This window comes from Heptranchias perlo, chromosome 18, assembly GCF_035084215.1.
Source record: "Heptranchias perlo isolate sHepPer1 chromosome 18, sHepPer1.hap1, whole genome shotgun sequence".
NCBI classification, from domain to species: Eukaryota; Metazoa; Chordata; class Chondrichthyes; order Hexanchiformes; family Hexanchidae; genus Heptranchias; species Heptranchias perlo.
The window spans coordinates 24,477,810-24,503,482 of NC_090342.1; the positions used below are offsets into that span (position 1 = coordinate 24,477,810).

Genomic DNA, 25,673 nt, shown 5'->3' on the forward strand with positions numbered 1-25,673 from the left:
CAGACTATTGCTGTTCATTTCACAATCCTTCAATCTGATTGGTTAAGGAGATACCCAGTTGCTTGCCCTGGTCACATAGATCCCAGATGCCCTGCGTGCCGATTCCATCTCGCACTTCCAGTGCAAAATCTCATGGAAATTAAACGGGCAAGGGCAAGTTTAACTAACGGCGGACACCAAATGTTGACCAGCTACAGCAAATTCTAGGCCATAATATAAAAAGGGAATTTAATGCTTAAATGTATGTCACTGAAAGGAGGAAATAAAACAAGCTGGCACACAAATTAATGAATACAGGTTTATATTACAATGTGTCTTGTTCTGGTACAGTTGTGTCTGCTTCATAAAAAATAACTCATGGGTAACTTTTAATACACAGCTCATTGAAGGAGGAGTTTATGTGGGCACAAAGCAGTAACTGCATTTTATGTATATTTTTGCAAGAAATATTAACTACATCTGAGATTGCCATGTCAGTAAAGCATAAACATTACTAACCACATTGAATTATTTACCCATTAACTCAGTGATTTTCTGTCCCATGCCATTTACCCCTTGAACAGAATACTTCTTTATGGAGAAAAAAGGCAAGTTCAGAAATTAATGTGGAAGTAACTGCAACCTATGAAGGGATATATTTTAAAGATATAAATGATTAGTAACCGTCAAACCATTCATCTAAATAAAGGTACTGGGAAGAAATAGGCCCATTCTGTTAAATTTAAAATTTGCTTGGATCCTCAGCAACATAATTGTACTAAGCAGGAACCAAAAAAAAAACTAAAAAAGGCATGGTCTCACCATGGTACTGTAAACACAAGTATGGCAACTAAACATGATGGCTGTACTGGCTGTTTTACAATGTGAACATACATTAAAATGAAAACAGTCATCTTAATGAGTAAACCAAGGAAATAAACTCAACATTGTTAGAAAGGGAAATGCTGCATTATTGAAAGCCGTGTGCTTTGTGCACAGTAAATCTATCATGAGCGCTAATGGTGTTCAACTGAAAGTGTATTAAAAAGGTAGTGAGGCAATTTCCCAAATTATTTATAAATGTAATTCAACAATTTCACACTTGTGAGACCAGACCTTTTTAAAACAGACACGAAAATTATCCAGTCATGCAAAACTTCCTCTTAAAGGTTTTGCATTTCTTTCCCAATCTTGTAGCTCAGGATTTTGTTCCAGTCGATCTTGGTGCGGGTGACTGGCAGCTGCCGACGCAAGGCTTTAAATGTAGTGTCTGACATGGTCTGATAGTTTTCATTGATAGCAGTCTGGGAAAAGTAAAACACATTTAGATTATGTGAACAAAAGGAGAACACAAGTGCTACAAGCAAATGAAATAATTTGCTATAAATTCTTTAAAAAGGAAGGCAAGTAAAAATAAGCATGATCCCTAATTGGTGCTTATCCATCAGCTCCTCCCCTGTGCTGCCGAGTCAGCTTGAGATTTGTCATTTTTTTTCCCCAAGACTTTGAGTATCAGCTAATATTTAGACTTTAAAGGGTAAAGAACGGAGCGTCATACAGCTTACTGGACCAGTAAAAACAAATCCCCCTTCTGTGGAAGAAATGTCCACCACATCATCTCTAAGAGCTTTGATATTAAATTTTATTCAAAAATTAAAACCTGGAAAAATAATGGGACTACCTCTATGGACAGGTAGCTATAAATGGTGATATCCAACTGCAGATTTAGCTTTATTGAATGTACCAGATCTACCATGACACTGCTCACAGTAAACAGAAAAATACACTGCTTTGAAAGTCAGGAGCATTACATGCACAATATATTATTGTGCTATTAAAGTACAGCTGTGTGCAACTTAGCAGATCTTCAGTTAAATTAGAAGTCAGACTGCTCGAAGGGGTCGTAAGAGATGCCCTTTATAATCATTGGGAAAGGGAAGGGAGTTAGAAATTCTCAACATGGCTTCTGAAAAAATAGGTTGTGCCTAACAAATTTGAGTGTTTTTTTGTTGAGGAAGTCACTAGAGCAGTGGATGAGGGTAATCCGGTACACACCGTCTACCTGGACTTTCAGAAAACCTTTGATAAGGTACCTCATACTAGCTTACTTCACAAGACAGAATCTTATGGTGTCAGTAGAAACATGAAAAGCTGGATTCGGAATTGGCTCCAATCCTGCAGCCAAAATGTTGTAGTTAACGGATATCGTTCAGCTTGGAGACACATTACTAATGGTATCCCCCAGGGTTCGGACCTAAGCCCACTACTCTTCACGGTTTTTAATAATGACCTGGACAATTGTGTTGGGAGTATGACATCAAAATCTGTGCAAGGGTTAAGACGGTAGAAGAGTGCAATCAAATCCAAAAAGATTTAGATGTACTAGGGGAGTGGGCCACACATTGGCAAATGGCTTTTAATTTAGCTAAATGTAGTTTCATGCATGTTGGTAAGGCCAGCACAGAATGCACATGTCATTTGCAGGCAACAATACTGAAAGAGGTTGAGTGATAAAAAGGTCTTGGTATTACTGTGCACAGATCACTAAAGATTTATGACCAATGTAGAGAAACTGTAGCTAAAGCTGACAAAGTATTGGGTTGTATTAACAGAACCACAGTTTAAATCAAAGGACACTATTTTGGCACTATACAGATCTCTGGTCAGATTGCACCTAGAGTACTGTGCCCAGTTTTGGTACACCCACACGGTGGGTGATAGTGGCCTTAGAGAAGGTCCAGAGGAGAGCTACAAGAATGTTTCCTAGCTTAAAAGACCCTCAGCTACTCAGATAGGCTCCAAGACCTTGATCTATTTAATTTATAGAACGTAGACTTAGAGGTGACCTGACAGAGGTCTATAAAATAATTAAATAGCTGGATATCCTCCCTATTGATGGACTATTCCAGTTTTAGATGTTGGGGAGGGCCTCACGAGTTTAAGCTATGGAAGAGTAAGAATAGACTGGATGTTAGGCAGTTTTTCTTTTCCCACAGAATTGAGCCTCTGGAATACATTGCTGGCTGGTGTGGTGGGTGCTGACTCTCTGCATGCCTTCAAAAGGGAGCGGGACCGGTTCCTGACTGGGGCAGAGATTGCATCATATAGGAGTTAAGTGCCTTTATAGATAACATTTGGTCCATGTGATCTCCTGGACTTGTTTCGATAGCCTGAGAAGACTGGAGAGGAATTTTACAAATTATTTTTTCCCTTATTGGCCCGAGACTTTGTTTTTTGCCTCTTCTAGGATATTACATGGCTGTGGTGGAGGGTGAGAGTTTTGTGTGTGTTGGCAGGGGCGGGGGGAGAAAGGGGAAGACAGCAAGGAAGTGTTTAGCCGTGATGGTCCTATCATCATGGTGTGGGGCAGGCTTGATGGATCAGCTGGTCTTTTCCTGCCCATCAATTTCATATGCGGTCTTGGCCTGAAGTCTCAGACACTACATAATCGGGCAATTTTGACAATTGGGATGGGTACCTTATCATTCAAGAACAAAAGAATTTAAAAATCCGTAAGACACATTGATGAAATTTATTTTAAAAAAAAATCAAAATCCAAAAGGGAGGTTCCAGCCAAGCAAGTGCTGCATAGATGTAAAGTTTATTTCTCTGCTTTAACTGTTTTGGCAGAATGGCATCTGCCCGAGTGCCAAACAGATTTACATAAGACCATATAAACATAGATCTTGGAATACTAGAACTCAGTCCAAATATCCATTGGGATAATCAAATATTCATTTCAGCATTCATACCTGGTATTCATTTTCTACTGCCTCTACAAGTTTTGTGAATTCTTTTGCCATCTGGGCTTCATTCTGTAAAAGAAAGCAGAATAATTTAGAAAACCCAACAAACATATAAATTAAGTCTTATTTAGATTACAGACTATGGCAAATTATGTGTATATACAAAGGTGAAAGTTTTTTAACTTGAGCTTTATTAAAGTTTTAATTAGATTCATAAAAACTCCCCTGATAGCCAAGATGGTAAAGATACCTCTTGGTGTGCTATTAAGCAAAACAGACTTGGTGGTCTATGCTGAGTTAGCAGGTCTAAAACTGGCCTAAAACTGGCCTCAGTACTCTTGAACCAAATGGGAAAAAAAAATATAATCAGCTACAGCTCCAATTTCTGTTTGGTATTCAGAAATTATTACTGGAAAATCCACATGGGGATGGGAGGCTTCATGCCTTTCCCAGTGGAGTAGTATGCCGATACTCTATCTAGGTTGACAAATGACGAACAGCCACTTGGGCTGGGTACCAGAGAGCTGTTGGCACCTCAAACAGTACCTAAACAAGATTCAATGCTTTCAGGAAAGATGCAGGGTGGAAAAGAGAAGACAGCAGGGGAAAGAAGTGAGAGAGGGGGACAAATTACAAAGATCATTAGAAAACATGGAACACAAGTCAAGATTTATGTAAAAGATTTGGAGTTACCTCAAAGTATGTTAACATCATGGGAGAGAGAGAAACTGCAATGGTTAGTTTGCTCAGAATGTGAAACAGTGGCTTTACTTACAGTGACAGACATTGTTTCCTGTACATCTTTATGGCTGACCAGTTGAACATTGCCATCTTCATAATAGTGAACCTAAAAAACAAACTTGTGAAAGGTTTGGATTTGCAACTCATTACATTTATTAAAATCTAAATTTACTGAAAAAGGAAACAATTTAAAATTTTACTATTTTAAGATTTACAGTACTCTAGTAAAGTATACTTAATTTTTCTATGCTCTAATTTGCAATTAAATATTTGGATTTGTAATCAAGTTGTTTAGTACCCAAAAGATGTATACCACTTTCAAACAAAAAATTGTAGCTACAGCATAGAAGGTAATTTGTATGACCTGAAAACTCAGTTTTAAGTTTCTTTGGAAAAAGTCTGCAAACTGTTTTTAATGGACAATCTCTAGAACAAGAAGCTAAATGACTGAACATGCTCAGCAACACTGATTCATCTCTGTGATTACATCTCTACCACGGTTCAAGAGTTTGTTAGCCACAAAAAGTTAAATACATCATATGCATCCCATACATTTGTTTCTCAAACATATGTGCAATTTATTAATGAGTCATTTAATTTCTGTAATTAAAGCATTACAGGTTTAAAACTGCTAGTGAAAAATATCCATCGGTGGTGATTTAGTAGCCATAATATTAAAGCACCAGATTTCCATTTAGGAGGCCAGCATTTTAATCCTAGTCTCAAACATTCATAATAGTGTCTCAGTCATTTACTGGCTTAGTGTTAAATTTAAGGCAAGACCTTGAATAGTGCGCAATTTTAACTTAGCTGCCTCTTCTTGTCCCACCTAGGACGCACATACATTGCAAAGGATCATGTCTAACAAACCTAATTGAATTTTTTAAGTAACTAAAATAGAAAGGGGAATGTCTATGGATATAGTTTATATGGATTTCCAGAAGTCATTTGATAAAAGCTCATGGAATTGAAGGCAATTTATTGACCTGGTTAGGAGATTGGTTACGCGGTAGAAGATAAAGAGTAGGGATACTGGGTATGTATTAAAATTGACAGGGAGTGACTAGTGGTGTCCCACAAAGGTCTGTGCTGGGGCCTCAACTATTCACTATATTTATTAATGACTTAGGTAACAATAGAGAGCCATGCATTCAAGTTTGCCAATTACACAAAGATTGGTGACATTGTAAGTACCGTAGGTGGGAGTATAAAATTACAGAGACATTGATAGATTAAGTGAGTGGGCACAACTGTGGCAGATGGATTTCAATGCAGGTAAATGTGAGGTCATCCATTTTGAACCAAAAAAAGGATATGAGAATTTTTTAAATGGTGAAAAGGTAGGAACAGTGGAAGTCCAAAGAGATTTAGGGGTCCATGTACACATCACTAAAATGTAGTAGTCAGGTACAAAAAATAATCAAAAAGGCTAATGGGAATGTTAGCCTTTATAACTAGAGGGCTAGAATATAAAGGGGAGGAAGTTTTGCTACAGCTATATAAAGCCCTGGTTAGACCACATCTCGAGTACTGTATACAGTTCTGGTCACCGCATCTTAGAAAGGATATATTGGTCTTGGAAGGAGTGCAGCGCAGATTCACCAGAAAGTTACCAGGGCTCCAAGGGTTAGATTATGAGGAGATATTACATTAACTAGGCTTGTATTCCCTGGAATATAGAAGGCTAAGGGGTGTTTTAATAGAGGTTTTTTGGATTTTGAAAGGAATTGATAGGGTAGAGAGAGAGAAACATTTTCCCACAAAAAGCAGTAGATGCCAGCTCAATTAATAATTTCAAATCTGAGATCGATAGTTTCTTTGCTAACCATGATCTCATTGAATGCTCGAGGGGCTGAATGGCATACTCCTGTTCCTATGATCCACTCTCTGGCTATTTCCCTCCTTCCAGTGACACCAGCAATAGTGAATCACTTAAAATATTTACACTGACTTTTTTGAAGGATAAGCTTCCACAAGGTTAATTGCTGCTCAAGGATATGCTGGGAAAGGACTCTAATCACAGTGCAGCAATTCTGTTCGCTGACATCCAGCCAATCACGTTTTTGGAGCAAGCTGGGAAACAGGTGTCCAACATTCTTGCCCAAAACATACAAGAGCCTTCTTAATTTATGCAAATCTATACACATAGGATCCCAATTCAACTTTAATGCTGCAACACGCAGCATGTGCTACGCAAACTCCATCTAGTGAAACTCAACATAAAGTGGCCAAACCAGCAGTCCCTAAAACAGCCAACTGAGGCTACTCAGAAAAATGCTTCAAGTAAATGTTTTAGTGCTTTTTGTAAGGCCTGGAGGAGCATTAATGCTCCTCTTAGCTCTACAAAAATCTCCACCTGGCCCTCCCTTTTAAGGGGAAAACCGCTGGCTCGGTTCTGCGACAGACCTGCTGGATTTCTTATCCTTCTTCCACTCCAAAAGCAGAGGCAGTTTACTGATACTTTGTCAAACCTTATTAATGAAATGGGTTGGGCCTCCGGCACAGTTCATCAGGTGGGTGGTGGGCTCACTCCACCCACCAAACGGCCTCACCAGAAAATCAACTCCATAATAGCTCAATGTGGACGACATATGGAATACACTCACAGTCAACCCTATTATCTTGTTAAAAACATGTTGGATGAGTATCTACTTAGCAACACAATTGATGTTAAATGCAGATTCAGGTAATGGAATTCTGTAAAGAACATGATTGTTCCTGAGCCTCAGGGACCATGGAAATGTCACCAACGAAGGCAAACAGTCTAAGATGTGTAATATACAATGTAAGATTAGAGAAATATACTAGTTTTGTTTTAGCAGATACACCTTAGACAGGAGGGAAGAGTTTAACAAAACCGTTTCTCAGATACGCAAGACAGCTTTTAAAAAAAAAGACATTTGGTAGAGCCTATGATGAAGCAGATTGTACATGGTCTGGGAAAGGGTTTACTGAGTCAAGTGGCCTTTTTTAAATTCCTTCTTTATTTAACGTTGAGAGAATCAGCAGGTGCAAACAAGTTTTTTAAAAATTAAAACAGAAAACGCTGGTAAAGCTCAGCAAGCGAGGCAGCATCTGTGAAGAAAGAAAGTCAACGTTTCAGGTTGAAGCCCTTTCGTCAGAATTGGAAGGTGTTAAAGAGGTAAAGTTTTTAAGCAAGTAGAGCCATGGAAAGGGGCGGGGAGGAAAGAACAAAAGGGAAGGTCTGTGATAGGGCAAGAGGGACAAAAGGGATGATGGTGCAAGGCAAGGAAGGTAGTAATGGGACAAGTAAAGAAACAAAAGATCGGTCTAGAGTAGCTGTGAATGGCAACAGCAGAACCATTACCAGCACTTGGGAACAGTGGTTATGATCTGAAGTTATTGAAATCAATGTTGAAGGTTGTCTGGAAGTTTGTAAAGTGCCTAAACAAAGGATGAGGTGCTGTTCCTCGAGCTTACACTGTTCTAGTGAAGCTCAACGCGAGAGGCTGAGGACAGAGAGGTCAGAGTGGGAGTGGGGCAGGGAATTAAAATGACAAGTGATCGGCAGGTCTGGATCACACTTGCGGACTGAGCGGAGCTATTCAGCCAGGCGATCACCCAATCTGTGTTTGATCTCCCCAATGTAGAGGAGATCGTATTGTGAGCAGCAAATACAGTATACCAAATTGAAAGTAGTACAAGTAAATCGCTGTTTCATCTGGAAGGAGTGTTTGGGGCCTTGGATGGTGGGAAGGGAGGAGGTGAAAGGGCAGGTGTTGCAACTCCTGCACTCGCACGGGAAGGTGCCGTGGGGAGGAGGGAGGGTGTTGGGGATGACACAGCATCCTCCGCCATCTCCAGCACGATCCCACCTGCAAACATATCTTCATCTCCCTCCCAGCATTCCGAAGGGACCGCTCCCACCACAACACCTTGGACCACTCTTCCATCACCCCCAACACCCGCCCTCCTCTCCACGGCACCTTCCCTTGCGAGCGCAGGAGATGCAACAGCCACTCCAACCTCTCTGTCCTTGGCCTCTTACACTGTTCCAATAAGCTCGAGGAACAGCACCTCATATTTCGTTTGGGCACTTTACAACCTTCCGGACTCATTGATTTCAATAACTTCAGATCATAACCACTGCTCCCATTTTTTTGGACCGCAAGTGCTGGTAATGGTTCTGCTGTTGCCATTCACAATTACTCTAGACCGATCTTTTGTTTCTTTACTTGTCCCATTACCACCCTCCTTGCCTTGCATCATCATCCCTTTTGTCATTTAATCACTCTTGCCCTCTACCCCATCACAAACCTTCCCTTTTGTTCTTTCCTCCCCCTCCCTGGCTCTGTATTTGCTTAAAAACTAATTCTGTAACATCTTCTAGTTCTGACAAAAGGTCTTTGACCTGAAACGTTAACTGTTTCTTTCTCCACAGATGCTGCCTCACTTGCTGAGCTTCTTCAGCATTTTCTGTTTTTATTTCAGATTTCCAGCATCCACAGTATTTTGCTTTTGATTAAGTTTTTGAAAAATTCTTTGCATGGGTTCGGTTATCGATTATGTGTGATCCACAGCCATCTAAGGTATTACACACCTGAATCTTCAAAATGCCTTCCACCTGAGTTGATGAAGTAGTGATAGTAAACTTCCACTCTGATCTCCAACGTCCATTCCTTTATTCAATTAACAGAAATTGAAGAAGGTTTTCAAACAAAATATTTTGTCACAAACATGCAATTTGTCATTAATTGGTATTTCTCTTGCAAAGATAGATAGCTTGGATCATATTTTGATGAAGTCAACATGAGATCATTTCTGTCTTATAAGAAATACATTGAGAGTAATGCTGACTACTTGGGTTGCATTAGTTTAGCTTGCTGGATAACGAATGTTAAAAACCCTGGTGAGTCTTTGCAAAAGATTGGAGGTCTACTAATGTAACTAAGTCTGGATTAAAACTTGACAGAAGGAATAAAATGTATAGAACTGCATGGAGGCTACATATAAAATCAAACTAGCCCAATAAGGCATGATGATAATGAAAATATCTAAAAAGTCAATAATGTAAAGCACACACTATTTTCAATTTAAACAATGAGATTATGTAAAATTATAGTTAAATATATAAAAGACAAAGATGTGTTTAATTGAGAATTTTATCTAACACTTCCCTTGACATCCTCCTTCACATAGCCAGATTTTCCAATCTGTCTGCCATTATGCAAGTTCTTAAAACATTTACTAGTGTTTCTTTCGGATTGAGACTTTTGATCCCCCTGATGGTTTAGCAATTTGATCCAATGGTTAGCTCAGCCTTAACAAGGGAGGTCCCAGCTTCAATTCCCAATCTGTGCCAAGTTAGCTAACCTTACTCGGAGAGGGGAGGAATGCTATAATTGGCCTCAGCGTCCCCTGGGTTAAAATGAGAGTGAGATCAGTGATGGCTACCAAACGTAATTGCTATCCAGCTGGAATGTGTAGGTGTGTGGACATCAGGCAAGGACAGATTTGAACTTGATGCAATGCTGCACACAGTTGGAGAACCTTCCAATACACATTGCCAAGGATACGGATGAATAGTGCCCACTTGGAGGTACCAATAACTGCAGAACTATACCCCAGCAAGAAGATAACCCTTTTTGAAGGGGCCGGGGTGGGGGGGGGGGGGATGATTGGGCCGAAGAGAAACAACTGGCAAGAACAGAAAAAAGTTGTTGGAATCTGTGGGGCTATCACAGATCTTCGAAAAATAGCTGAGCTAGGATGGTTTGGAATCAGAATTGAATACATTGTTTTCTACATTAAAAATCAATAACAATTATATTTAAGGTAATCAGTGACTCTCAAATATTGTATAATAGGATCTTGCTTAAGCACCTGACTCACCTCTAAAAATTAATGTGTAATGGTTAATTTTTTTTGTTAACATAGAACATACTGGGTAACACAGGGAATACCATGTCAACAAATGTTTCACCCTCCAGCTTAATGGATCTTTCACTCATTGTATTTCACCTGTTGTCTGGACTTCAATGTATTTATTTTTGCTGATTTGGAGAATGGAAACATTTTTGTTTTACTTTTGAATCAACTGACAGCATCAAGCACTCCAGGTCTGCGACACAACAAGTTTGCAGCGTAAAGCTCCTGTACACTCCCAATATGCTTAGATCTAGCATCAGATGCCCTACATGCCCACTGCCAGAGTTTGGCATGCAAGCCAGTCAGATTTGCAATTGGTACCAAACTGTGATGGGAGACTATTTGCTGTATGGGAATTGAGTTAAAACTGCGGAGACTTAATTTGGCTTAGGATCCCTACAACCATAAGCACATTTTATTTATTTTGCAGTCCTGTATCTGAACCCAGGTGAATAAATATCTCAACATATTTTATGTCAAATGTTTTTATCTTTCATTACATGACCTATTTTTCCCCTGAAAATGTTTGAAAATAATGTTCAGTATAAACATCCTACAATACAACAGCTTGAATTTATGTAGCACCTTTAACATAATAAAATGTCCAAGGTGCTTCACAGGAGTGTTATCATATGAAATTTGACACCGAGCCACATAAGGAGATATTAGGTCAGGTGGTTAAAGAGGTAGGTTTTAAGGAGTGTCTTAAAGGAGGAGAGAGGCACGGAGAAGTTTAGGGAGGGAATTCCAGAGCTTAGGGCCTAGGCAGCTGAAGGCACAGTCACCAATGGTGAAGCGATTAAAATTGGGAATGCGCAAGATGCAAGAATTGGAGGAGCGCAGATAACTCGGAGGGTTGTAGGGCTAGAGATGGTGACAGAGATAGGGAGGGGCAAAGCCATGGAGGGATTTGAAAACAAGGATGAGAATTTTAAAATCGAGGCGTTCCCGGACTGGGGGCCAATGTAGGTCAGCGAGCACAGGGGTGATGGGTGAACGGAACTTTTTTTTAAAAATGTGGCTATATGGTCGGAAGCTCATCTCAGGGTCAAAGGATGCCAAGGTTGAGAACAGTCTGGGGTAAAGCCTCAGACAGTGGCCAGGGAGAGGAATGGAGCTAGTGGTTAAGGAACGGAGTAAACAACAGTCATACTATCTCTAGCTATACTAAACTAAACCAGAAAGGAATACTTGATGCACCATTAAAAGCCTTTTTAAAAAATAATGAAATATAATTTATAGCACAATCTGAACAGAATTCACTCTTGGGTTGTCAGATCACCAGATAAATTCTATCCTACGGATTGTCAACATACACTCTATTCACCATCCAGCCCTTTCAAATAACCCTCTTAATTCTCCCTTAAGTTTGCCCGCTCAGGTGGACGCAAAAGATCCTATGGCATTCTTTCAAGGAGCAGGGGAATTTTCCCCTGTATCCTGGCTAATATATATCCCTCAACCAACACCTTAAAACAGATTATCTAGTCATTATCACATTGCTGGTTGTGGGAGCTTGTTGTGCGCATATTGTTTGTCATGTTCCCTACATTACGAGTGATTACACTTCAAAAAAAGTACTTCATTGGCTACAAAGTGCTTTGGGACGTCCTGAGGTCGTGAAAGTCGCTATAAAAGTAAAGTTTTTCTCTTCTGTCCACTGTTCTTTTAAGTTTGCTTTGTGCGATATACGCCTCAAAATAGAGAACGTGCAGCTATGTCAATACTTTCCACAACTTGCAAAGAGCTGCTACATATAGTACCATTTATGACAGATGGCCACAGATACCTTCTATCTACTTTTAACAAAGCTGCTGACTTTTTCTCCTCGGGGATTTTATTTGAAAAAAACCTTCCAAAATACTATTGTAAGAAAAGTTCAACGCACCAGAAATTTTTGGGTTGAAACTGATGGCTCTCAATGCATACTATGATGGTTTGATGTCCGTCAATGGTTTTCCCATATACCTGGAAAGAGATTATAGATTTTAATAAACTTAGGATGTTCCAAATAGAATGTGAATGCTGGATGAAGCAAATGTTTTACTAAAAACAATCGGAGGCTTCCCCGATGATTTAGCGAGTTTCAGAATCAAGTATTAAATCCAAATCTGCTGGGGTATCAGGATTAGATTTTCACAATCCTGTGATAAAAATATATAATTGGGCCTTCCCCAAACAAACCATCCTTTGATGACTAGGAAAGCAGCAGCTGCAACACAAGCCCTGAAGGAATGAGATTTAATTCACAAATTAAAAGTGTTGGAGGCCTCAGATCAAAAGGACTTCAATATGTGAGTGTTCCAGGTAGCTGACAAGATGACATTTTCTCGGTGTCAAACTCCATTAAAGTTTCCACCACACAAGACAAAACCCCTTGAGTATAGATTTTGCCTGTTTCTAGAACCAACCTAGGGATAGCCTAGAGACTTTGCTGCTGCCCTTCATGCTCCAGCAGCTCCTCAACCTGCCCACCAAAGAAGCCCTTAACATATAGGGTCCACTTCAGAGCAACATTAGCAAGGTAATTGGTACATGGCCTGGGAGGAAGAGCAAAGATGGGGACGGAACCAACCTGAAAAGGCCACCCACACACACCCAAAGTATATTTTGCCAAACAGTTAACAGAATATCAGCCAGTACCAACAAAGACTGACATCAGTTGTCTGGTGCTGGTGGCTGGACCAAGTAGAATTTGATTGATGAATTGCAATAGCCTTTACTGAGCAAATGGTGAGGAAAAAGCAGAGGAGCGCAGACTCAGAATTCATGCCTCATGGGCACTAGTTCCTGTGTTTACAATAAGCAAACAGAGAAGACAGGCCTAGGACCATCAATTTAGCAGGGATCCCACTCACTCCTTCTTGGAAGACTGCCTCCCATATAGGCATTCTAGTCTGGTGCCCAAAAAAGTCCCATACACTATGTGGTACAATGTATTTGGACTATAAATATTGTTCACATCAGGAAAGGCTACCTGCCAGCCATGAAGGGCCATGAATTTCATTTGAATGCTTGAATCCAGACATTTTTGTTTTAAAAAAAAATTTAAGGTATGTTACTGACTAAATTTCTGAGTGAGAAATATGTAAATGCAGCAGCACAATCATGTGAAACTGTAGTAAGGAGCAACCAAGTTGCTAAGAACTTTAGAAAGGTCAGCCAAGGGGGAACAGCACCTTCATATAGCATGGGACAGGACAGTAACACAGGCAGCATCCTGGAATGAAAACAGTTGTGTTGGATGAAGCATACGTGAACAAAACCATCAAGAACATAATCTTTGGTGATATTTCTCCTGGTTTTTGTCACGGTATGAGGAAATATACTCAAATGGATACCTAGTATCTTCACCTTGGAAAATCACTGATTGAAAGTTCCAGATCGAGTGGATAAGTTTCAGGACATCAGCAAAAGTACAATAAAAGGGAATATCTGTAGTAGACATGAATAAATCAATTTATTGACCACTACTAATCCAGAATAAAATACTTACAGTGCAGACACCATTTACATAATGTTCTTTTACATATGCTCTCATAGCATTATCCACAGCACTCCTCCAAGATTCCAATGCATTCTCAACATCATGGGGCTTAGGGTCACTTGCTTCTTTTCGTAAATGGTCAAATTTGAATGAGATCTTGTTCCTGGGATCCAAAAATCTACCATTGCCAAGGTCACCATGCTCTGTTATTAAGACCTGAAACACAATTACCAAACAGCACAATTTGTTAAAAGAGAGGAAAATTAAAGCATCTTATTTTTCAACTGCATTGAAATGGATTTTCATTGTGAAATCGTAACAATGTAAGATCTTGCCGATGGACATCAAAATCTTTACTCATTGAATAAGCCGAAGTTGTTCTAGTACTTTATATGTTGCTGTCACTTTGAAAACATTTGCAACATACTTATAAATTGCACAACTGACACCTAGTGGCATAAAGTCAGTAGTCGGGAATCATGTTTACTTTGTCAAATACTGCAAATTGGCCACTTTTATTCTGCTAGCAGACTGAGTCAGTAGAGCTAGTAACCAATATAATTTAAGTTGGCACCACTGTGATCAGAATAGAATTAATTTCATTATTTATCAACTCATTACAAGATTCAATTATTCCCCTTCAATTTTTTTAAAAAACAAAGTGGGCAGAATAGGGATCAATGATTTAAATAATTAAGTAATAGCAGATGGCATCTAAATTATCCTCTCTGTACAAATACAGAATCAGCAGGCTGCTACAGGAATGGTCTTAGGCCTCACTATCACCACACTAATCAGATACACATGTTCAACAGTTTGCTTGCTTATCCTGGACAGTATAAATGAAAAGATTTGAGCTTCATTTTATGTTGATTCTGTTGTCAGTAAAAATTTGCAAGAAATAATCAAAATGAATATCCAGTGAAATACTTAACTGGTTAATCAGATATTAGATCAGGAACTCACCATCTGGGAACCATAGGCTCTCAAATACAACTTAAAAAGGCTATCAGTTACTAATTTTAACTCTGTTGCCAATCCAGGCAGCTGAACTTGCTCACCCATAGTAAAGTCATAGATCTCCTCTACCCTCCCCGCAAGACATGAATTGGAATATTTGTTTTGGAAAGTACAGCACACAGATATGCAATTACAGTAAATGATAACACTACTTGTTCATATGCCAATTTAATATATTAGCAGTTGCAAGAAAACACACAGAAATTATTGCATACCTGATCATCATACCCATCAATTTTTGCTGGAGTGAACTGGTCCACATTATACTGTGCAAAGGCACTGAAATTAGATTATGAATAAAGATCAAAATATTAGGTTAAAGATACATAAAGCCCAAAATCGCCAACGCTTAACTGAACTCCAGTATAGCACTTTAGCTAAAATGGTCAATTCCCAAATAATCAAATTTTAAAAACCCGTGCACAAAACTTTATTAATGGAAAACATTTTTTTTAAAATGTTAAGATAAAAGCAATTTAGAGCATTCAATAAATTCTTGGAACATTAAGGATTGACACACTCATTTTTAGAACACTAAAATAGCCATCTTCATTACACAGTGGTGAAATACTTTCATTCTAAATACAAAAGTACAAGGAAATACTGCTGGAAGTGTACATGTGTAGAAATCAGGTGAGTAGAGGATCAGGCTGGGTTGTGATGCCAGTTATACTGAATTGCCTGTTGACATTCAGTCAATGCCCACTTTGGCGTGGTATCCAGCAACAAGTCAATGGGAGACAAGTGCAGAGAAAGCTACATTATTCACATTTTTGTTGGCTTTCATGTACACTTCCAGCAATATTCCTGTCACATGCACTGCATTTTTAAAAAACTCCACCATATTCTGGGCAGTGACTGATCATGTTACCAGGACCTTGTTTTATGCAGAGAATTTACTGAACACTAAATCATGGAGTACCTAAAAGCTTTGTAGATCTTTAATACATGTGTGCCTCCGAGCAATTGGCCAAAAGCCAGAAAAGGCCTGAAAGCAAAACACCTGACCCTCCCATCTCACTGTGGACAGAATTAGAAAGAAGAAATTGTTGCAATGGAGGAAGTAACTTAGCCTGAAAAAGAAAATGTCCCTGTATTTGAAAGGTTGTGTCATGCAGTTTGTATGTGATTGATCATATTTTTTGCTAAAAAAAATTTAGATACAATAAATCTGCAGTAATTACAGAAAAACTATTAAGCCTCAACTCTACTTACTGTGCTGTACCCTCCCTGAGAAGATTGTCGTCATTGAGCAGCAATCGCACATCTGGAGGAAAATTTTAATATAACATGAGTCAATTAGGGGTGGGAACAAAAGCACCAAATCAAGTATAATAGGTGAGTTATGCTAACTGGCTACATGTACTGCAATACCAAACCTTCAAATCAGTAATGTGTAATTATACATATGTTAAACATTACAAAGAATTATTTCACTGTATTTGCTCTTTTTAAAAAAAAGTTTGTGTGGGAACTGCATCTTGAAAAAAAGTACATGCCACCTGGTATTTGCAGTGAGCATAACTACTTGTTAATAAGGCCGTAGGAACATAGAATCAAGAATTGGCCTTCCTGCATGCCCATCCCAACTATCATGGGCATCACAAAGTAGACATGCGGCTGTGGGGGGGGGGGGGGGCGGTGGAAAGAGAGAACAAAAAAGAAAAGCTGAAATGTACAAGAAAACTCAAATGGACAGCAGAGTCAGGAACAATATACACACACAAATTTCCTTTACTATGCTAGAGAAGGCTATCCAATGCAGTAACTGTACTCTCTCACTGCAAGGGAACTCTCCATCAACCATTTACACGCTTGTGCAACCTTGGCAGCTAGTTTAACTCTGATTACATGCAACGTAGCCACAAAGACCTAGAGTCTCCTGCTCTAGCTTTTTGTCTTCATACATCTACATTTTTTTAATTCCTTCATGGGATGTGGGTGTCGCTGGCATAGCCAGCATTTATTGCCCATCTCTAATTGCCCTGGAGAAGGTGGTAGTGAGCCGCCTTCTTGAACTGCTGCAGTCAGTGTGAAGGTTCTCCCACAGTGCTGTTAGGTAGGGAGTTCCAGGATTTTGACCCAGAGATGAAGGAACGGCGATATATTTCCAAGTCGGGATGGTGTGACTTGGAGGGGAACGTGCAGGTAGTGTTGTTCCCATGTGCCTGCTGCCCTTGTCCTTGTCCTTGTCCTTCTAGGTGGTAGAGGTACACACTGCAGCCACAGTGTGCCGGTGAAGGGAGTGAATGTTTAGGGTGGTGGATGGGGTGCCAATCAAGCGGGCTGCTTTGTCCTGGATGGTGTCGAGCTTCTTGAATGTTGTTGGAACTGCACTCATCCAGGCAAGTGGAGAGTACTCCATCACACTCCTGACTTGTGCCTTGTAGATGGTGGAAAGGCTTTGGGGAGTCAGGAGGTGAGTCACTCGCCGCAGAATACCCAACCTCTGACCTGCTTTCATAGCCACAGTATTTATGTGGCTGGTCAATTTAAGTTTCTGGTCAATGGTGACCCCCAGGATGTTGACGGTGGGGGATTCGGCGATGGTAATGCTGTTGAATGTCAAGGGGAGGTGGTTAGACTCTCCCTTGTTGGAGATGGTCATTGCCTGGCACGAATGTTACTTGCCACTTATCAGCCCAAGCCTGGATGTTGTCCAGGTCTTGCTGCATGCGGGCATGGACTTCTTCATTATCTGAGGGGCTGCGAATGGAACTGAACACTGCAATCATCAGCAAACATCCCCATTTCTGACCTTATGATGAAGAGAAGGTCATTGATGAAGTAGCTGAAGATGTTTGGACCTAGGACACTGCCCCGAGGAACTCCTGCAGCAATGTCCTGGGGCTGAGATGACTGGCCTCCAACAACCACTACCATCTTCCTGTGTGCGAGGTTCAACTCCAGCCACTGGAGTGTATTGCCGATTACCATTGACTTCAATTTTACTAGGGCTCCTTGGTGCCACATTCGTCAAATGCTGCCTTGATGTCAAGGGCAGTCACTCTCACCTCACCTCTGGAATTCAGCTGTTTTGTCCATGTTTGGACCAAGGCTGTAATGAGGTGTGGAGCCGAGTGGTCCTGGCGGAACCCAAAATGAGCATCCGCGAGCAAATTATTGGTGAGTAACTGACGCTTGATAGCACTGCCGATGACACCTTCCATCACTTTGTTGATGATAGAGAGTAGACTGATGGGACGGCAATTGGCCGGATTGGATTTGTCCTGCTTTTTGTGGACAGGACATACCTGGGCAATTTTCTACACTGTTGGGTAGATGCCAGTGTTGTAGCTGTACTGGAACAGTTTGGCTAGAGGTGTGGCTAGTTCTGGTGCACAAGCCTTCAGCCTTGTCTTTTGCACTCACATGCTGGACTCTGCCATCATGGAGGATGGGGATGTTTGCAGAGCCTCCTTCTCCCGTTAGTTGATTAATTGTTCACCACCATTCACAATTGGATGTGGCAGGACTGCATCTTATTCCTCTTTTAATTGCTGGAGATACCCAATAATAGCAATTGTACAAATAACTGGCAATAGCTTGAAATTGCTCAATTCCACATTATCAGATACATTAGACACTAGCTACATGTGGCTAATTGGGAATCCAGATGTGGATAATTGATTTCTGATTAATGAGTTGAGTATGTGATTGCAATACTCATTCGCCTTTTAATATTTTTATGCATTTGTTGGTAAACTGGTAAGCAAAAAGTGTGCAAGTGTTTTTTGATTGTTGAGTGCTCTACTTCTTTGGTTACTGAACGGTTTAATGGTTCTGTTCTTGGACTAGTAATCCAGGGGTCTGAACTAATAATCCAGAGAATGAGTCTTCAAATCTCACCATTGCAGGTTGACTACTTGAATTCAATTTAAAAAAATCTGGAAATATAAAGCTGGTAGTAGCAGATGTGACCTATGAAGCTATCGAATTATAACCACCCCAACTGCTTCACTAACCTCCTTACCCGGTCTGAACTATACGTGACCCCAATCCCACAACAATGTGGTTGACTCTCAACTGCCCTTTGAAGCTACTCAGTTGCATCAAACCACTACAAAGAATCAGCATTGCAGGAGCACCTTCAACACACAAACTGCAGCAGGTAAGAAGGCAGCCCACCACCACTTTCTCAGGGCAACTAGGCATGCCCACATCCCGGGAATGAATTACATATTTACTTGACAAACATTTTATTTATGTGAAGTACATTTAACTATTGTGTGTAAGGTGTTTTCTACTAAAATTAAGTGTATGTGGCTAAAACTGTGTCGCCGTAGCCAGATCTGCAGCTAGTCAGCAATTTCTATTGGACAACATTGCAATTCCAGACACACTAAGCTGTCCACCTGTCACCCAGGTGGTCACTATCAAAGGAATCAGCAGCACCGAAGATATTGGGCTATAATTTGCTGTGGCAGGCAGGGCATCTAATGGTTTTTGCCAATTGTTAGACTTGCCCATTTAGGTTTTTAAACTTTTTGCGTGGCAAGTTGCTGAAAGTGCAAGCTGATAACGTTGCAACGAGGGAAACAGGACAAGCAACCGCGTATCTCTTTAACCAATCAGACTGAAGGATTGTGAAGTTAACAGCGCAAGGACTGAGAAGGAAGTGTAAATTAGAGTGAGTGAATTCAATGTCAAATTGGGCACAGAAAGAGAAATAAAGAAAGGGAAAGAAAGAAAGATCGGATTGAGAGACGGAAAAGAAAAGGAAAAAAACTAAAATTTGACTTTTTAAAAAAATCTACCATGCAAATACAGCAATGTCACGCCGTTCAGTGCATTTCAATGGTGAGGCAGACAAGATGCTGCAACTCGGAAGCAACTTTTGGATATTTGACTTTAACCACGCATCTGCCCTTGCCTGAAATTGTTGCAGCATTTGTGCATAAATAACGGCGAGCGCCATTAGCCTCACGTTATTTTGACAGCAAATTTTGGCCCAATGAGTTATAAGGGAACAAGCAAGACATACTGATGCTCCACCAGAAGTAGTGTCTGCTGAAGCAGTGTCCACAAAGTGTTGCAAAGCAAAGCTTCACACGCTAGTGTGCCAATAAGCCTAGCTGCTCAGGTTGCACAAAAAATCAATTGTGAACAAAAAGTAGACCAGATGGAACATATCTCCCCGATCAGGAGAGCAGAGCACCTGTTTCCAGACGTGCAATATTGATGAGCTACTACCAGGACAAGAATAGCACAGCCCACGTTCCCTCCCTCTTCTGAAAGACACTGGCCCAGAACTTGCTGTCAAAATATCAGTGAGGCTAATGGTGTTCACTGTTATTTATGCACAAATCGCACAGCAACTTCAGCAAGGGCAGATGTGCAGTTAAACACAAAAATCTGGAAGTTGTTGTCCGAGATGCATCGCTCCACCGTTAGCTACATGAAAACGGCATCGCGCTGTCTGACTCACCAATCAAATGCATTGAATGGCGTGATGTTCCTGTATTTGCATGGCAGATATGAACTAAACTCACCACAGAAAGTTAAGGTTTGTTCATTTCAGTCTAAGAACCCTTTTTAACAGCAAGTAGCCAAACAACCTCTCTGGCATGAAAATTAACTACTACAAGTGTGTAGTCTCAGTCCTTCAGGTATTAACTGTTGTTGGAGATATATAAAAAAAATTTCAATTTTTAAACTTTTGCTTCGTCTTTTTCTTCCTCTCAATCCAATCTTTCTTTCCTTCTCTATTTCTCCTTCTGTACCCGATTTGACACAGAATAGTGCATTCAAACATACACTTCCTTGTTCAGCCTCTGCGCTGTTCATTTCACAATCCTTCAATCTGATTGGTTAAGGAGATACCCAGTTGCTTGCCGTGGTTGCATAGATCCCAGATGCCCTGTAGAGCGCACCATGCCGCATCCATCTCACACTTCCAGCAACTTGCAGTGCAAAATCTCATGGAAATTAAACGGGCAAGGGCAAGTCTAACTAACGGTGGATGCCATTCATTGACCGGCTACAGCAAATTCTAGGCCCATGCCTTTTCCCTTCACCCAAGCAGCTTGACAGAAACTTGAAACTCATTGGTGTGGTGCAATATGCCGGTGTGCAAACTCACTAGGTTACCACGCTGTTTTTCCACAATCTTATGTGCTCACTACTGTAAATACAGAATGGTCAAGCTACGGTTTCCTGCAAGCTTGTATTCACTAATTCACAACCGTAATTAAGAGTTAATAATCAGACTCTTGAGTTATAGACTTACAAATAAAGAAAATGAAAAGTACAGTCACCTTATAGGCAATTTAACAGAACTTACCATTAAAAACTTCATTGAATTCTCCTGGTGGAGCATGAATAATGAAGTTTGCTGCTATGCGCACCTGTAATTAAAAGAGAATTTCTAATTAATTTTCATCCATAACTTGCAGTCAAGTCTAAAATAGCTTAACATTATGTTCCAACAAATTTTATTTTAGGACAATTTGGGCAGGAAAAAGGATTTTGTAATTTTATCAAAACAAGTCTTTATTGAATTAAAGGGCTCATCTCTATCATTTTGTAACCTTCAAGATATTATTGATCATTTATAAAATACCAAAATGAAGGCAGCAATGAATAAGGTTTGATCAACAGCAACTGTATTCCTATGACTTGCAACAATACTGAAAACACCTCATGGACCATATGTGTGATATACCACAACTGTGCAATATAGTATGCTGCATTGCAACAGTACCCTAAATAGTATTTATGTTTCCTTTGTTCTGCTTTATCTGTTTCAGAAACTAAGTACAATGCACTGTGATTTCTTTTTGTTATCATATATACACACATGCATAACACCACCTTACCCACAATTCCATCCAAAAAACCCATGACTCCTGTAAGGGGGAAGTGGTAAACATTGCTAATTTAGTCCCCAAAATCAGCACCTTGATGTCAGTTGGCATTCACAAATACATATTCTCTGTTGCTTCTCATTTCAACCACTGCATTCTTATATGTTGTTGTTCCTCCCCTCCCATTGCTGACTTTAACCTTCCTTTACCCATCAGATTTCAAATCAGCAATAGGAGCTTGGACTGAAATCAGGAAGGAAAGTTGCCAATTAAATATCAGAGTCCTTGAGGAGTGGAGTAGAGCAACATCTGACACTTATAGCTAATAGAAATGCACTGCTATGGTGCTACTGCTGGGTCCACAGTCTGTGGTAACGTTGCATGGTGGAGGGAAAAAAAAGAACTTGCATTTATATAGAGCCTTAGTCAAAAGATTTATTTTTGAAGTGTCGTCACTGTTGTAATGTAGGGAAAAACGGCAGCCAATTTGCACACAGCAAGGTCTTACAAACAGCAATGGCATAAGCAAATAATTTTCTTATACATAAAAGTGATGTTGGTTGAAGGATAAATATTGACCAGGATAATGAGAAAACTACCTTCTCTTCTTTGAATAGTGCCATGGGATTTTTCCGTCCAGACGTGGCCTCACCTTAACACCTCATCTGAAAGGTGACACTCCCTCAGTACTGCACTGAAGTGTCAGTCTCTCTGGAGTGAGACTTGAACACTCAACCTTCTGACTCAGAGGAGAGAGTGCTACCACTGAGCCAAGGCTGAAACCTATGACACCTTAGGGGTACTTGAGTGAGGACAAGAAACGTGTCTAAGACAAGTCCCTCACCCACACTTTTAGCCCCAAACAGAAATCATACATTTCTAGAGTTGTGCTCAAGTATATACAGTACGTGAATTATCGCACTCCATCTTCAAAATTAATTGATAAATGAAACCTTCACAAGTATTCTAAATCTTTGAAACTTGGCTAAGTACAAGACTGAAGTTCTTCAGCCCTTGAGTAGCACTGCTTTTCATTTTAAAATGGAGATTGCAGTTCACCGTCATTACAGACCAACATGTAGCCAGCAGTACAACATGATGCAACACTCAAAGCAGATACTGGCCCCACATGGTATCTGCATTATAACTACAGAATATGCAAATTTAGAGACTAAGAACAGACATCTTAGTCAACTAGTATCAAACATCCATATTATCTTTGGTCAAAGCTGTTTTTGAAGATATTCTCAAACAGAACAGGCAAGTCCCATGTCTCATCTGTGTTGAGTTACCAAATCGCAGCCAGGATGGCGTCAAAGGTGTGCTAATTGGCAACAACCAGGGTTAGGGCAGGTGAGAATGGATCAGGTGTACAGCACCCAACTGCTATCCAGTGACCTACTTTCTATATGCATGTATGGACTACAGTTGAGCACAGGATCAAGCTCATCTGCAATGCTCCTTGCTAAGTAGTGCACTGATGCATAACGATCACTTCATTAAAAGCACCAAAACACACCATGCTGATAATGTGAACAGTGCGCCCAACAGCCTCTAACTCCCTTTCCAGATCAAATAAGTTACCAGTCTACTAGTTAGTAAAAACTGAGGCAAAAGGCATTTAACACTTTTGCTGCCTGTGCAGCATCAGTTGTCATGCCCTCACCCGACCCCACTTTCGGTAGCCCTAACCCATCCCTAGTTTTTCTTTTTCTATTAATATAATAAATACTTATTATCCTTCACTACACTTGCCATATTCAATTCAAAAATTTTCTGCGCCATTCTGGTGACTTTGGTATTGTATCCATCTTAATTTCATGCCATTTTCCTTCATGGCTGTAAATGCGTTTTTTTTCTTCTGCATGAGCTGTTTCGTCATCCCCTTCAACCAGGCAAGAGTACCTTTAAGCTTGGTAGCTTTGCTTTGCACGGGTATACATTGGTCCATTGCATTCAGAATCACCTTGAAGGAACTCCATAGTTTCTCCATTCCCCTAGCCACATTCAAATTTGCCAAGCCCACTCTGACAAGACTTCTCAAGCAAATAACATCGGTACTCTTAAAGTTTGGCAATTTTGTTTGGATTTTTATAATCTCGCCAATCCTTGTTATGTCAAATGTGATCACATTATGATCACCAGTACTTAAAACCTCACCCACCTTAACGCTGCAGATTTGATCGACCTATTAATCAAATTCAATATGGTTTCTCCCCTTGTTGGCTCTTTTACAAAGTGACTCATAGAACAGTTTTCCGTTAACCCTGGAAATCCCTTCCTTGTCTTGCCAGTATGGATATTATTGCCCCAATCAATTTCTGGTAAGTTAAAATCTCCAACTACTATAGTTGACCCCTTACTAGTCACCTTCCTTATCTCATCTCAGTTCCAGATCAAGGCTTTTGCTCTGGCCTGGAGGTATGTAGCATACCCCCAGTAATAGTTTACCTCTGTTATCATCTATTAATTCTACTCAGATTTGAATTCCTTTCCTTTTTTTAATATCCTCTCTCAATTGTGCTTCAATACTGCAATTTATATAACAAGAAATAGGAGCAGGAGTAGGCCAATCGGCCCCTCGAGCCTGCTCCGCCATTCAATAAGATCATGGCTGATCTGATCCCAACCACAAATCTAAATTAATGTCCAATTTCCTGCCCGCTCCCCATAACCCCTAATTCCCTTTACTTCTAGAAAACTGTCTATTTCTGTTTTAAATTTATTTAATGATGTAGCTTCCACAGCTTCCTGGGGCAGCAAATTCCATGGACCTACTACCCCGAGTGAAGAAGTTTCTCCTCATCTCAGTTTTGAAAGAGCAGCCCCTTATTCTAAGATTATGCCCCCTAGTTCTAGTTTCACCGCATCCACCCGATCAAGCCCCTTCACAATCTTATATGTTTCAATAAGATCGCCTCTCATTCTTCTGAACTCCAATGAGTAGAGTCCCAATCTACTCAACCTCTCCTCATATGTCCGCCCCCTCATCCCCGTGATTAACTGAGTGAACCTTCTTTGTACTGCCTCGAGAGCAAGTATGTCTTTTCTTAAGTATGGACACCAAAACTGTATGCAGTATTCCAGGTGCGGTCTCACCAATACCTCCCTGTTTTTATATTCTATCCCCCTAGCAATAAACGCCAACATTCCGTTGGCCTTCTTGATCACCTGCTGCACCTGCAGACTAACTTTTTGATTTTCTTGCACTAGGACCCCCAGATCCCTTTGTACTGCAGTACTTTCCAGTTTCACGCCATTAAGATAATAACTTGCTCTCTGATTTTTCCTGCCAAAGTGCATAACCTCACATTTTCCAATATTGTATTGCATCTGCCAAATCTCCACCCACTCACCCAGCCTGTCTATATCCCCCTGTAGGTTTATGTCCTCCTGACTCTCCACTTTCCCTCCCATCTTTGTATCATCTGCAAACTTTGATATGTTACACTCGGTCCCCTCCTCCAAATCGTTAATATAGATTGTCAAGAGTTGGGGACCCAGCACCGACCCCTGCGGAACACCACTGGCTACTGGTTGCCAGTCCGAGAATGAACCATTTATCCCAACTCTCTGCTTCCTGTTAGATAACCAATCCTCCACCCATGCCAGAATATTACCCCCAATCCAGTGATTCTTTATCTTGAGCAATAATCTTTTATGTGGCACCTTGTCGAATGCCTTCTGGAAGTCTAAATACACTACGTCCACTGGTTCCCCTTTATCCACCCTGTACGTTACTGCCCTTTCACCTCCTTTTCTCCTGATACAGTCCCTTCTAAACAATTTATACCCTTTCCCATTATGCCATCGCAACACTGCAAACAAAAATATTCAAAACATGAAACAAATAAGATTAATAAAATTAAATGGATTCTTTAGTTTTATGGACACTTGCTCTTTAAATAGAGAGAAGAAAACTTGAGCAATTTCAATGCAGATCAGGGTTCTGTGCCTTTTCAAATACATATGATAGCAGTGAAAGAGTTCAAGCAGTTTTTTTTC

The 25,673-nt window shown here is 40.3% G+C and overlaps 1 protein-coding gene across 1 annotated transcript in view; it reads right to left on the bottom strand.

Moving 5' to 3' along the window:
• Positions 1-284: 284 nt before the first annotated feature.
• The window catches only part of LOC137334682 (F-actin-capping protein subunit alpha-2), a 33,908-nt gene continuing 8,519 nt past the window's right edge, over positions 285-25,673 (bottom strand). The window contains exons 2-10 of the mRNA XM_067999545.1: positions 21,146-21,209; positions 16,078-16,129; positions 15,078-15,141; positions 13,852-14,058; positions 12,244-12,323; positions 9,028-9,106; positions 4,501-4,572; positions 3,732-3,794; positions 285-1,283 (exon numbers count right to left, since the gene is read on the bottom strand). Coding sequence (XP_067855646.1) covers positions 1,143-1,283; positions 3,732-3,794; positions 4,501-4,572; positions 9,028-9,106; positions 12,244-12,323; positions 13,852-14,058; positions 15,078-15,141; positions 16,078-16,129; positions 21,146-21,209 — 822 coding nt within the window. The 3' untranslated portion in view covers positions 285-1,142. The remainder of the gene's footprint in view (positions 1,284-3,731; positions 3,795-4,500; positions 4,573-9,027; positions 9,107-12,243; positions 12,324-13,851; positions 14,059-15,077; positions 15,142-16,077; positions 16,130-21,145; positions 21,210-25,673) is intronic.